General features: G+C 41.0%; 1 protein-coding gene across 1 annotated transcript in view; it reads left to right on the top strand.

The window, feature by feature from the left end:
- Positions 1 to 12,430, top strand: part of LOC123520837 (nephrin-like) — a 412,849-nt gene that overhangs the window by 350,781 nt on the left and 49,638 nt on the right. Inside the window, exon 13 of the mRNA XM_045283473.1 lies at positions 4,220 to 4,332. Coding sequence (XP_045139408.1) covers positions 4,220 to 4,332 — 113 coding nt within the window. The remainder of the gene's footprint in view (positions 1 to 4,219; positions 4,333 to 12,430) is intronic.

Below are 12,430 nucleotides of genomic sequence, written 5' to 3'. Positions count from 1 at the left end.
AAAAAAAAGGTGTTACTACGTACACAAAGAAACACAAAGGAAAGACAAAGAGCAGCGAAGCTAACTACTGATCCTTATAAGGATTTTTTGTGATACGCTGCACTATGTATATAAGAGTACAATATACTACAGTATAGTAGTACTCTGAGCGGGAAACAGCTTAAAGGAGAACACGTGGCGCTTGGAATACATTTCACTCTGTCCATAGCATGAATAGTAAAGGTTAACAGAAGATTGCACCTAAAAACGGCAACAAATGGATACTTGCAATTAACTCACTTGTATTCTCTTCTTAATGAAATGTATACGCGCATATTTTTTTTTATCATCTATTATTCAGACCTTTTTAAAGCAACACAGATTTGTTTTTCGCCGTGCAATGTATAAGAAATAAAACTAATACAACGCGAGAGAGGAAAAAAATGTGTAGATAATATGACAGATTCGAAAGCAGTTCGCACAAATGAATTAGCAAGACCATCTATTATTTTTTGCTCTCCATTCTCTGCCAAAGCAAAACGGTAAATATCAAAAAAAAAAAAAGGCCGGAAAGAATTCGTGTACAAAAATAAAACATCAGATGTAATCGCTGACGTGGCTATAAAGTTGTGGATAATTGGAACATGTCCAGCATCCCGCTAACAAAGAGTGGACGTGTGTGTGTGTGTGTGTGTGTGTGTGTGTGTGTGTGTGTGTGTGTGTGTGTGTGTGTGTGTGTGTGTGTGTGTGTGTGTGTTTTACGGCTCGCCCTCACTTCACTCCATCTCTCACTCACCCTTTCCAATCTTCATTTTTCAGTCTTTCGTCGACCTTCAATACGTTCAATTCTAGTTTTTATTTTTCCTTCCATTTTTTACTCCTCCTTTTACACACCAAGGAAACAACTCCTGCTCTCACACACCGCCACGCTCGCTACACCCCAGAACACCCTGCTTGCCCTAACTCCCATGTGCAACTTTTCGCGGTAAAAAGAGAGGGAAAAAAAGCTAACCAAAGCAAACTTCACCGAACACAAGCACACTCATCCCTGAGCAGTGGCGGCACGAGGCCCTTAACGCCGCTCAAAACTCCAGACAATGGAATTCACTTACATCTCATAGAGGTTAAAACTATGTATGGCCATATTACACTTATTTTCTATAGAATCTACCGTCACTCATGTTCACTCAGGGCGTTTCAATACATTTAACGCTGGTAATGTAAAAGTAAGATTACATAAAAGACATTCATATCAAGCCATTTAGCATTTACTTTTCTATGTCCAATCGCTCATGCAGATTCAGTGTTCATGATCTGTTCTTTTTAAGCAGTGTACCATAATTATTGTTTCTTTTCTAACCCCTACCGTCTTTCAAATAGGTATTCAAAAATAGTTATTCTTTCCAAGATAGAATTTTAAAGCGTACTCAACCAGCCGATGCAACTTTTACTTTCCCTCTAAAAATTTACTATTACTTATTGCAGACTCAAAATGTTCAGACACTTTTATTCCTTCCACGGCACTTTTACAATAACTCTACTACCAATCATAGTCTGTACTCTTAGACGCTTTGTACTGATATGACAACTTGGAATTTCAAAAGTCACAGAGATCATAATTCCAATGTTCATGTTTTGATCCTGACATTGGTGCTACTTCTCTTTTAAACTATCCTTAGGACCAAGAGAATCTTGAAAAAAAAAACACACCAACCAACACTACAACAGATTGATCCTACACAATTAGAAACAACTGTGATTCTGTACATTTACCCTCTCCCCTTTTGCTCTGGTTGAGTCATGGCATGGTATACGAGAGCCTCACTACTCCTTACAACCAAACTTAATTTACTATTTCACAAATCTCCTTGGAAAATGTGTGCCCTGTTTACTTCTATAAAATTATGAGTTGTAGAATTTAAGTTTTTTGTGTAGAATCTTCTTTAAAAAATATTGGAAAAAAAACTGCAATGAAAATTTCGGCTAATGCTTAAGAGAATGAAGATAATAAGTAATATAGCACCTTCTCCCCGCTGCCTGTCTTTCCCCAGACTGTCTGACAGGAGTTGGAAGCAAGTGTTGGAAATTTCATCCCCCTGAAAACAAGGACGGACAGACACCAGACACTTCACTCGCACACTTTCCACCCACAAGCCGCCAACACACACACACACACACACACACACACACACACACAGAGAGAGAGAGAGAGAGAGAGAGAGAGAGAGAGAGAGAGAGAGAGAGAGAGAGAGAGAGAGAGAGAGAGAGAGAGAGAGAGAGAGAGAGAGAGAGTGTGTGTTCCTAGACAAAGCATCCACTCCATCAAAATATTTCATCTATCTAACCTCATAAACCCTCGCACTGCTTGGACATCAAAACAGCAAAAATAACAGCATACACCCACACACACATACACACACACACACACACACACACACACACACACACACACACACACACACACACACACACACACACACACACACACGGTCTAATATTAGCAAAGCTTCACATCACCACTAAAAGAGCAGAAATTTCCCAATAAATCTCAATCAAGATCATCTTCATCACACATCTAACAGAAACACCACCAAACATTTTATTTTTCTCCTTACAAAAAAAATAATAACAATAATAAAAACAAAAATACTTCTAGCTGCAACTGCCTCACAAGGAACTATTGATTCATAACTTGGAATACACAGGACTTGCAACATCTCTCTGGCGGTGTTGTGTTGTGTTGCGTTGTGTTGATTGGCAAGAATCTCTGCTTTGTATTGACGTTGTGTGATGTGATTTGGACATTTCTTCTTTCCTGTCAATCTATATTTCTGAAGTCTTGATTCTCTCTCTCTCTCTCTCTCTCTCTCTCTCTCTCTCTCTCTCTCTCTCTCTCTCTCTCTCTCTCTCTCTCTCTCTCTCTCTCTCTCTCTCTCTCTCTCTCTCTCTCTCTCAAAATGGTGATCATAATATATCTCAGTGCTACATAAATCACTGATGTCATTGTTTTTCATCTAACCAAACATAAAATAACAAGCACGAATGTACAATCTCCTGACTCATTATAATTGATATATACTAAATACCACAGTAATTATGTGGACAACAATAATAATTCATCGCACATTACCAAGCAGAGAAAAAATGGTTTGGCTTGTCAGAGAGAGAGAGAGAGAGAGAGAGAGAGAGAGAGAGAGAGAGAGAGAGAGAGAGAGAGAGAGAGAGAGAGAGAGAGAGAGAGAGAGAGAGAGAGAACTGTAGTGGAGCCTTCAAATCTTTTACCACTGATTTGTTTTCGTATACTGATCTAGAGACACTTAGAATCCGGGTGACTAGGAGCTACCAAAAACACAGTGCGTACTTAACTCATCAATTCCAAGATGAAGAACATAAAACTGTATAAAATCATTTCCTAATAATCCAAATAGGAATGCAAACCTTTTAACCAGCTCAGAGGATTAAATCATTCTCTCCTGTGCATTCTAAAACGTTTCCGGGTCTCAATACCACTACTCCAACAGCCTCTAGTGAAACCATATATGCTCTCAAGCGTGATTTCTTGATATTAATTATATTTGAACACGGATTCTACAATGTTAATAGAATCTGACTATGATCTCACTTTAACAGTTTAACAGCATATTGAGAGAAAGCTGTACGCCACGCCAGAAATCTTATAACCTGACGCTCTCACTGTGTTTGGTGTTTTCCTTCATTCGTAAGTCCTCTAATCTCCTTGGAACCTTTCATGTTTCAGGTTCTGTAAGGTAACATACAGCGTATCGAAGGACTTCCACTGCATACGAAACGGTTACATTAGTAGAAAAAAAATACGGCACGTGAAGAAACTTTTGGCCAATACTATACTTTAAAAGGAGCTGAAGAAAATAGAAAACGGATACAAAAAAGTAAAATACCACAACCAATCTGTATAGCCTTTGTAAAACAACTTGTAACCAATAAACAAACAAACAAAGAAATATTCCTCTGAGTGCAGGTTGGGCTTCCTCACTCGGGACAACGGTTTCCTAGCGGGTGGGCTTTGAGATAGGAGGTACCCTAAAAAGTATCACCTTTAGCCCATAACTTCCGGTGAAAAGCCCACATGGTATAAATAAAAATAAAAAATAAATAAAAACACCTATTTTCTTTATGTGCATACAAGTAAACAATTTCCATACAGCGCTACAAAAGAAAAGGAGTCAAGTCTACACTCACTTCAGTCCTGTCTCCTGCACAGGTCTGAGATGCGTGTACGAGTGCGCGCCGAGGACCAAGGCCGCGTAGTGACCTGCGAGGCTGACAACGGTCTGGATGTGACAGTGGCAACGAACATTACTTTGGACGTGTTGCGTAAGTGTTGTCTGTTTACCTTAATCTACTTCTCTCTCTCTCTCTCTCTCTCTCTCTCTCTCTCTCTCTCTCTCTCTCTCTCTCTCTCTCTCTCTCTCTCTCTCTCTCCCAAGGTCCTTCCCATAGCGGTCTCTCCAAACAGTCTCTCTTTCACGCCACCTCTCCACGCCTCCTCTATGCTGGCTCCAACTTTGATTCAACCTTTTTTCCCATTCCCTTTCTGTATCCGCTGAAGTTTACCTTTCGTCTACCTAACGGATATATTCGAAACCCTCTATTGCACGCAGTTTGAATATCTCTCTCTCTCTCTCTCTCTCTCTCTCTCTCTCTCTCTCTCTCTCTCTCTCTCTCTCTCTCTCTCTCTCTCTCTCTCTCTCTCTGGCCCGTGCTTTAAGATAACCGCGCCCTCTCTCCTAACCTGTTGGTGGGCCGCTTAAAAACAATAAAATACTGCATGCAGCTGCCTGGGCATGTATGTTTTACCTTTCAGTCTGGAGAGCTTTTAAAGGGCAAGAACGGCGTCAGCATACGGGGCGGGAAAATAAAAAGGAGTTACGGGAGTGTGTGCAAATGTTCGATTCCTTCAACGACTCTGAAGAGAATGGAATTTACTGATTCTTGAAGTCCATCATTCCGAGTGTGTTTTGGTGATATTGATTTTGTTGGTTAGTGGCATGCAGGTGATAAAAGGTGTGAAATAGTTATGTTCTCTCTCTCTCTCTCTCTCTCTCTCTCTCTCTCTCTCTCTCTCTCTCTTCTTCTTCTTTCTTCATCACACCCATACCTGTTTCCCTCTTAGTTAAGCTTTGGCGTTGATTTTAGTATGTGTGTAATTCACTGTTTGATCTGCTGCAGTCTCTGACAAGACAGCCAGACGTTACCCTACGGAACGAGCTCAGACCTCATTATTTCTGATCTTCGGATAGGCCTGAGACCAGGCACATACCACACACCGGGACAACAAGGTCACAACTCCTCGATTTACATCCCGTACCTACTCACTGCTAGGTGAACAGGGGCTACACGTGAAAGGAGACACACCCAAATATCTTCACCCGGCCGGGGAATCGAACCCCGGTCATCTGGCTTGTGAAGCCAGCGCTCTATCCACTGAGCTGCCGAGCCGTGTGTGTGTGTGTGTGTGTGTGTGTGTGTGTGTGTGTGTGTGTGTGTTTCACTGTTTGATCTGCTGCAGTCTCTGACGAGACAGCCAGACGTTACCCTACGGAACGAGTTCAGAGCTCATTATTTCCGATCTTCGCAAGGTCACAACTCTTCGATTTACATCCCGTACCTACTCACTACTAGGTGAACAGGGGCTACACGTGAAAGGAGACACACCCAAATATCTTCATCCGGCCGGGGAATCGAACCCCGGTCCTCTGGCTTGTGAAGCCAGCGCTCTAACCACTGAGTTACCGGGCGTGTGTGTGTGTGTGTGTGTGTTGGAAGTTTTATGTTTCATATTTAATGACTTTTACGCAAGCATTCTCTCTCTCTCTCTCTCTCTCTCTCTCTCTCTCTCTCTCTCTCTCTCTCTCTCTCTCTCTCTCTCTGCCTACCAATCTATCTAGCTTTTCTGTAGTTTATCTTTAATCCTACTGCCTGGACTTTTCAGGATTCTCTCTCTCTCTCTCTCTCTCTCTCTCTCTCTCTCTCTCTCTCTCTCTCTCTCTCTCTCTCTCTCTCTGCCAAACTCTCACCCCTTTTCCCTCCTTCGCCTTTTTATAATTTTTTTTCTCTCTTCTCTCTTCGATTCTCGTTTGCACATCAACTTCTGTTCCTCTTCCTTCATACTCCAATTCCCTTATCGTTTCTTGACTTACTTTGTGCTTCCTCTCTTTTATCACTTTCCTTCTCTTCCGCTTTCCACCTGATTTCTCCTCCCCTCTCGTCTCCTCGCTCTCTCTCTCTCTCTCTCTCTCTCTCTCTCTCTCTCTCTCTCTCTCTCTCTCTCTCTCTCTGGCATACACACACACACACACACACACACACACACACACACACACACACACACACACACACACAGTACCCTTAACAAAGAGATTAGAGAAAACTATAAAAAGAAAAGTGGGTATTTTTTTTCCTTCATTTATCCTTTACTATTTGAAAACATATTCTCCCCTTTAAAGAAACATAAGTGGCAATATTCTTCGTATTCATCCCTTTTTTTGCTCTTTAATTTTCGTGATGCCCTCCTTTTTACACACACACACACACACACACACACACACACACACACACACACACACACACACACACACTAAAATAGAAATAAAAATAAAACGAAAAAAAAAATAGAAAAAAAATGGAAAAAAAATTAAAGGACAAAGAGAGGATAGGTGGAGAGGAAAAACTCAAGAGGAAAAGAAGGGAGGACAAAAAAGAAGAAAGAAAAACATTGGAGAGCAAAGCGCGCAATACTGTCACGATTTGATAACATGGAGATAAAAGTTTGCAGTATCTAAAATGGTATCGGAAGCAACAACGGTCGAACTTGGGGTGGTGAGGCGAGACCAAGGCGGCGAGGGGATGTTGGCTGTGGGGAGGCGAGTAGCGGAGGATGACGTGAGGAAAGGAAGGCGTGACAGGGGGAGAGATGGTGGGTGGAGGGTAGCTGGAGGGTGAGGAGCGGTAGAGATAGAAAAGGAGGAGATAGGGAAGAGAATGGAGGGTGGAGAGGGAGATGTGTTAGGGAATGGGAGGAGGAGGAGGAGGAGGAGGAGGAGGAGGAGGAGGAGGAGGAGGAGGAGGAGGAGGAGGAGGAGGAGGAAGAAGAGGAGAAGGAAGGAGGAAGAGGAAGAAGAGGAAGAGGAAGAGGAGGAGAAAGAGGAAGAGGAGTAAGAGGAGGATGAGACCGGATGGTAGAGAGAAAAGTACAAAGGAATACAAAGGAAAGCCAAACAGCAACAGACCTCTTGATCCTTTCGAGGATGTTTGGCAACTACTTCTAACTAGCTACAGAAAAGAGAGACAGGACAGTGCAGGAAAAAGCTCCTCCCCACCCACCACTCCCTCCAGCTCTCTCTGGCATGGAAAATAGTTGGGAAAAGTACTATGCAGTATGGAAAAACTGACATGGAAGAGGAGGAAAAGAGGCTGGGTGTCCATTGTGTGTGTGTGTGTGTGTGTGTGTGTGTGTGTGTGTGTGTGTGTGTGTGTGTGCGCGCTCTAGCAAAATCCTTCCCTCCCTATGATATTTTCCGTTGCTATAAAGTTATATTATTGGTATAGTATAGTGAAGTGTCGTAGAGTGAAATGCAAGACAATAACAAGGCGCGTGAAGGGACGGTGCAGTGTGGTGCTAGGGGACAAAATACTCGATGTGGTTCAGTGTAGCGGGGGCAGTGCTGTACTTGGACAGGCATCGATGCTAGAAAGTTGACGAAGGAGCTGAGAGGGAGGAAAGTGGCTTGGCAGAGGGCGAGGCGGAGGGGGACACAGAGAGAGAGAGGAAGGATATGAAGAAAGGAGGAAAATGCTGATGGTATGAGAGAAAGATAAGCAAATACGATTGTGGACTGAGGCGAGAGAGAGAGAGAGAGAGAGAGAGAGAGAGAGAGAGAGAGAATAGTAAGGAAGCAGAAGAAGAAGCGATGGGGCTGAAATGGCCAGGAATTTCATCAAGTATTTCATAAAGCGTCTCTTGGTAAATTACTCCTCCCCCTTCTCACCAGCGACCACTCCATCCCTTCCTTTATCCCTCCCTTCCTTCCTTCTTCCTTGCCTCCTTCCTTCGTCTTCCCTTCCATCACTCATGACTTTCTTACACTCCTAACTTATCCTTGTCCTCTCTCCTTTCCTCCATTCCTCTCCCTCCCCCTTTCCCAGCTTCCATAATTCTACACGCTCGTCCTGGCGACCCTTCAGTGCCCCAGCTTCTCTCCGGGCCGACCCCACCAGCCGCCCACATCCTATTCATTCCTCTCCGCTTTACGCGCCTCGCTCCCTCCACCTCCCTCAGCCCTTAGCACCTCCTTATGAGCATTCGTCTTGATGGCAATACTTTTCTCCTCGGAACCCTGCTGATGGTGGAGAAGGGATATTTTTCTTCCTTTTTTTTTCTCTCTCTCTTTTCATGTTTTTATTTTTTGTTACCGTTCCATATTTTTCGTCTATTTTGTGGGAGGGAGGTGATTTTTTATACTTTGTTCTTTCTTTTGCTTTTCTTTTGCTGTTTATTCATGTTTCTGATCTCTCTCTCTCTCTCTCTCTCTCTCTCTCTCTCTCTCTCTCTCTCTCTCTCTCTCTCTCTCTCTCTCTCTCTCAGGCCTTGCAAAAAAAAGCAAAAGGAAAGAAAGAAGATACCTGATCTCTGCAAAAAAAAATGTAAAAAAGAAAAAGCTAACAAAAAAAATTCCAGAGGGGGAAGGAAGGAAGAAAAAAAAAGTTAAGAAAGAGCAAGACAATCCGTGAACATGAAAGAAAGAAAGGAGTAACGGAAAAAACGAAAGAAGAAAAGGAAGGGAGGATACGTACAACAAACCACTTCTCCTTGATTACTCACCTGCCAGGAATCTCTTCTAAAACCACCCAGGCACTTGAGGTTTCCATAGTACATCCGCCACTTGTGTGTATCTCGGAGTTCCTCGTCGTACTAGGGCAGGGAGGAGATTACACTAGTCCCCATTGACTCGCCGGCTCAAGACACCCGTTTTCTCCCTGCGGGCGTGAGCAAAGCGGCTGTCTTGTGATGAAAGGCAGAGGTGAATAAGATGAAGTGTTTGGGTAGAGGGGAGGAGTGAAGGAGATAGAGGACTATAGAGATGTACTTAGATGTTAATGAAGGGAAAGAGAAGGGGATAAGAAGTGGTTGTGACAGCGTTTGGGTAGAGAGACAAGTGAAGGGGAATGGAGACTATAAAGACGTAGTTATATGTTTATGAAGGGAAGGGAAAGGGACGGAAGGTGGTTGTGGTAGGTAAATAGGAGGGGATGTTTAATCAAAAGAGAAAGGAGTGAAGGAAGAAAATAAGTAAAGTTGTAATATGATGATAAAATTAAAGAAAAATTAATTAGTGAATGTTATTGCCTTCTTTTATATATTTTTTTTTCCAGAGAGAGAGAGAGAGAGAGAGAGAGAGAGAGAGAGAGAGAGAGAGTCAGTCATTTCCGATTTTCCTATTACTACACCAAAGCTTAAGAATATTAGAGCTGGTCTGCCCAATTGGGAACATAAGCTGCCTGTGTGTGTGTGTGTGTGTGTGTGTGTGTGTGTGTGTGTGTGTGTGTGTGTGTGTGTGTGTGTGTGTGTTTGTAAACGAGTCTGTCGGTGAAAACTATCCAAAATTTGGTATACAATAAAAGAAAATAAAGGAAATAGAAAAAAAAAAATGCGTGTGTTTGTGTGTCCTTGTGTGTAGAAGTGTGTGAAGTTTTTAGAATTTTTGGAGCGGCTTGTGCTCGAAAAAAATCTACAATCTGGACACAAGGAAACGCAATATCAGCTTGTGCGTAACATTTGAGAATAATAGAAGATATACGAATACGAAATAGACAACATAATAACAACAATACTAACAATATCAAAAGTTGTTAGTTGTAGTAGTAGTAGTAGTAGTAGTAGTAGTAGTAGTAGTAGTAGTAGTAGTAGTAGTAGTAGTACACATATAATGATGATGATGATGATGATGATAATAATAATAATAATAATAATAATAATAATAATAATAATAATAATAATAATAATAATGATAATAAATAATAGTGATATAAATAATAATTCAATAATAATGATAATAATAATAATAATAATAATAATAATAATAATAATAATAATAATAATAATAATAACAATAATAATAATAATAATAATAATAATAATAATAATAATAATAATAATAATAATAATAATAATAATAATAATAACAACAATAATAATAATAATAATAATAATAATAATAATAATAATAATAATAATAATAATAATAATGATAATAATCATAATAATAATAATTATTATTATTATTAATAATAATAATTATTATTATTATTATTATTATTATTATTATTATAGCAATAACAATAATAATAATAGCAATAGTTATAATGATAATGATAATAATGATTATAATGATAACAATAATAATAATACCAACAACAACAAAACGTATTGAGTTTGTGTGTGTGTGTGTGTGTGTGTGTGTGTGTGTGTGTGTGTGTGTGTGTGTGTGTGTGTGTGTGTGTGTGTGTGTGTGTGTGTGTGTGTGTGTGTGTGTGTGTGTGTGTGTGTGTGTGTGTGTGTGTGTGTGTGTGTGTGTGTGTGTGTGTGTGTGTGTGAAAACCACGAACCACGCTGATAGGAACGAAGAGAATGACAACGAAGAGACGAAATTAAGCGCGCGCGCACACACACACACACACACACACACACACACACACACACACACACACACACACACACACACACACACACACACACACAGGAAAGCGACATCCCCCGAGCAACACACGATATATACAATTTCCTGAACATAGACACCCGGAGGCTACAACCACCACAACCACCACCACCACCATCACCACCACCACCACCACCACCACCACCATCAGCAAACCAAAACAGAAATAGCAAATCCTATTTATATACAGGAACCTGCTACTCCTAGTCCTACTACTATTATTACTGTTACAAAACCGATTAGCATATGCCCACGTCTTAGTTCAATCTTTTGCCTACAATTTTATGCTTCATCTTTTGTACAGACGTCCATCTTTTTCTTCCCGCTCTTCAGACTATCTTCGTATTACCGCACTCACGAAATAATAGACGTAGCAGAAATATACACCATACACTTATAAACCATTAGTTCAATCTTCCATCAACACTCAGTGCGCGATGAGACATAGCTGTCTTTAACATATAAGTCGTACATAAGTCAGTTAGAGAGAGAGAGAGAGAGAGAGAGAGAGAGAGAGAGAGAGAGAGAGAGAGAGAGAGAGAGAGAGAGAGAGAGAGAGAGAGAGAGAGAGAGAAGAAAGGAAGGACGGGCTCTTTTCTATGATTTAGTGTGATATAAATTTTATCCTTCGTGTCTTATCTTTTCTCACTGTCTTTTTACTGCTTAAGTGAATGTTGAGTTGTGACGTACACCTACCAAGGATAGAGACAGATAGAATGGAGGAAAGGATGAGAGAAAAGCGTAAACAGTGACCCTTCGATAAAACGATCAACAGCAATCCTTCTCCAGTGCTGAACAGAAAACCTCGTTCGTTCCCCGCGAGGCGGAGGCAGGCAGGCAGGCAGGCAGGCAGGCAGGCAGGCAGGCAGGCAGGTTAGCAAAGGCAAGGAACCACAACAAATTTTTGGCTGGTAGTGACTTTAACAGATCACGTTGGGCCAACCGTGAGTTGTGTTCCTCCTGGCTGTTACGGAAAATCAATGGGAAAAATAAGATTGAATGAAAGTGAAAGGATGAGTGAGTGAGGGTTAAGGAAGAGTCTAGCAAAAAAAATGGAAAAGAGTAAAAGTATGAAGAATAAAAAAAAGGCTTGCAGAAAAAAAAAAGTTACGATGGTTCTCTAAAGTGAGAGGAAGGGAATTCAACCATCGCTATTCCCAGTATTCATCCCTTTCATCGTGTTTGCTTCCTTTTGGCTTTAGTATTATTCCTTAATTTCACAAAATAATTTTCATGCTATCATTAGTAATTATACTAAAGTGTTTCTCTCTAAAAGTGGAAAAGCGGAGGGAGGAGGCCATATATAGCGTTTCTCTGGGTATTCAAGCCTTTCAGTCTTTCACTAGGCATCATATCTGGCCTGATTCTCAGTTTTGTCCACAGCAGTAGTTTTCATACTGAGTTTCTACCAGAGGCCAGTAAACACAGGTCTTGAAGCGGCATATTGCTTTATATAGCCAGTCATAGATTATGTCCTTTCTACATAAATTTTTCCTTCCTATGTACAACTGTATACGATGAACTACTCTGCAGGAAAATAATAAAAAGATTGCAGTACTAAAGCTTACTTCAAAAATAAGGTTGTGTTTAAAATCATAATGCATGTAAGGAGTGTACATTACACGATCACATTCTCTTTCTCTTCCTACGTAGTGGAGTTACTTTTCCACCAAAATTACAGCATACCGCAGGAGAGA

Source organism: Portunus trituberculatus, chromosome 47 (assembly GCF_017591435.1).
Source record: "Portunus trituberculatus isolate SZX2019 chromosome 47, ASM1759143v1, whole genome shotgun sequence".
In the NCBI taxonomy this organism is placed as follows: Eukaryota; Metazoa; Arthropoda; class Malacostraca; order Decapoda; family Portunidae; genus Portunus; species Portunus trituberculatus.
The sequence above is the reverse complement of the archived record's forward strand: the minus strand, read 5'-3'. Positions and strand labels throughout refer to the sequence as shown.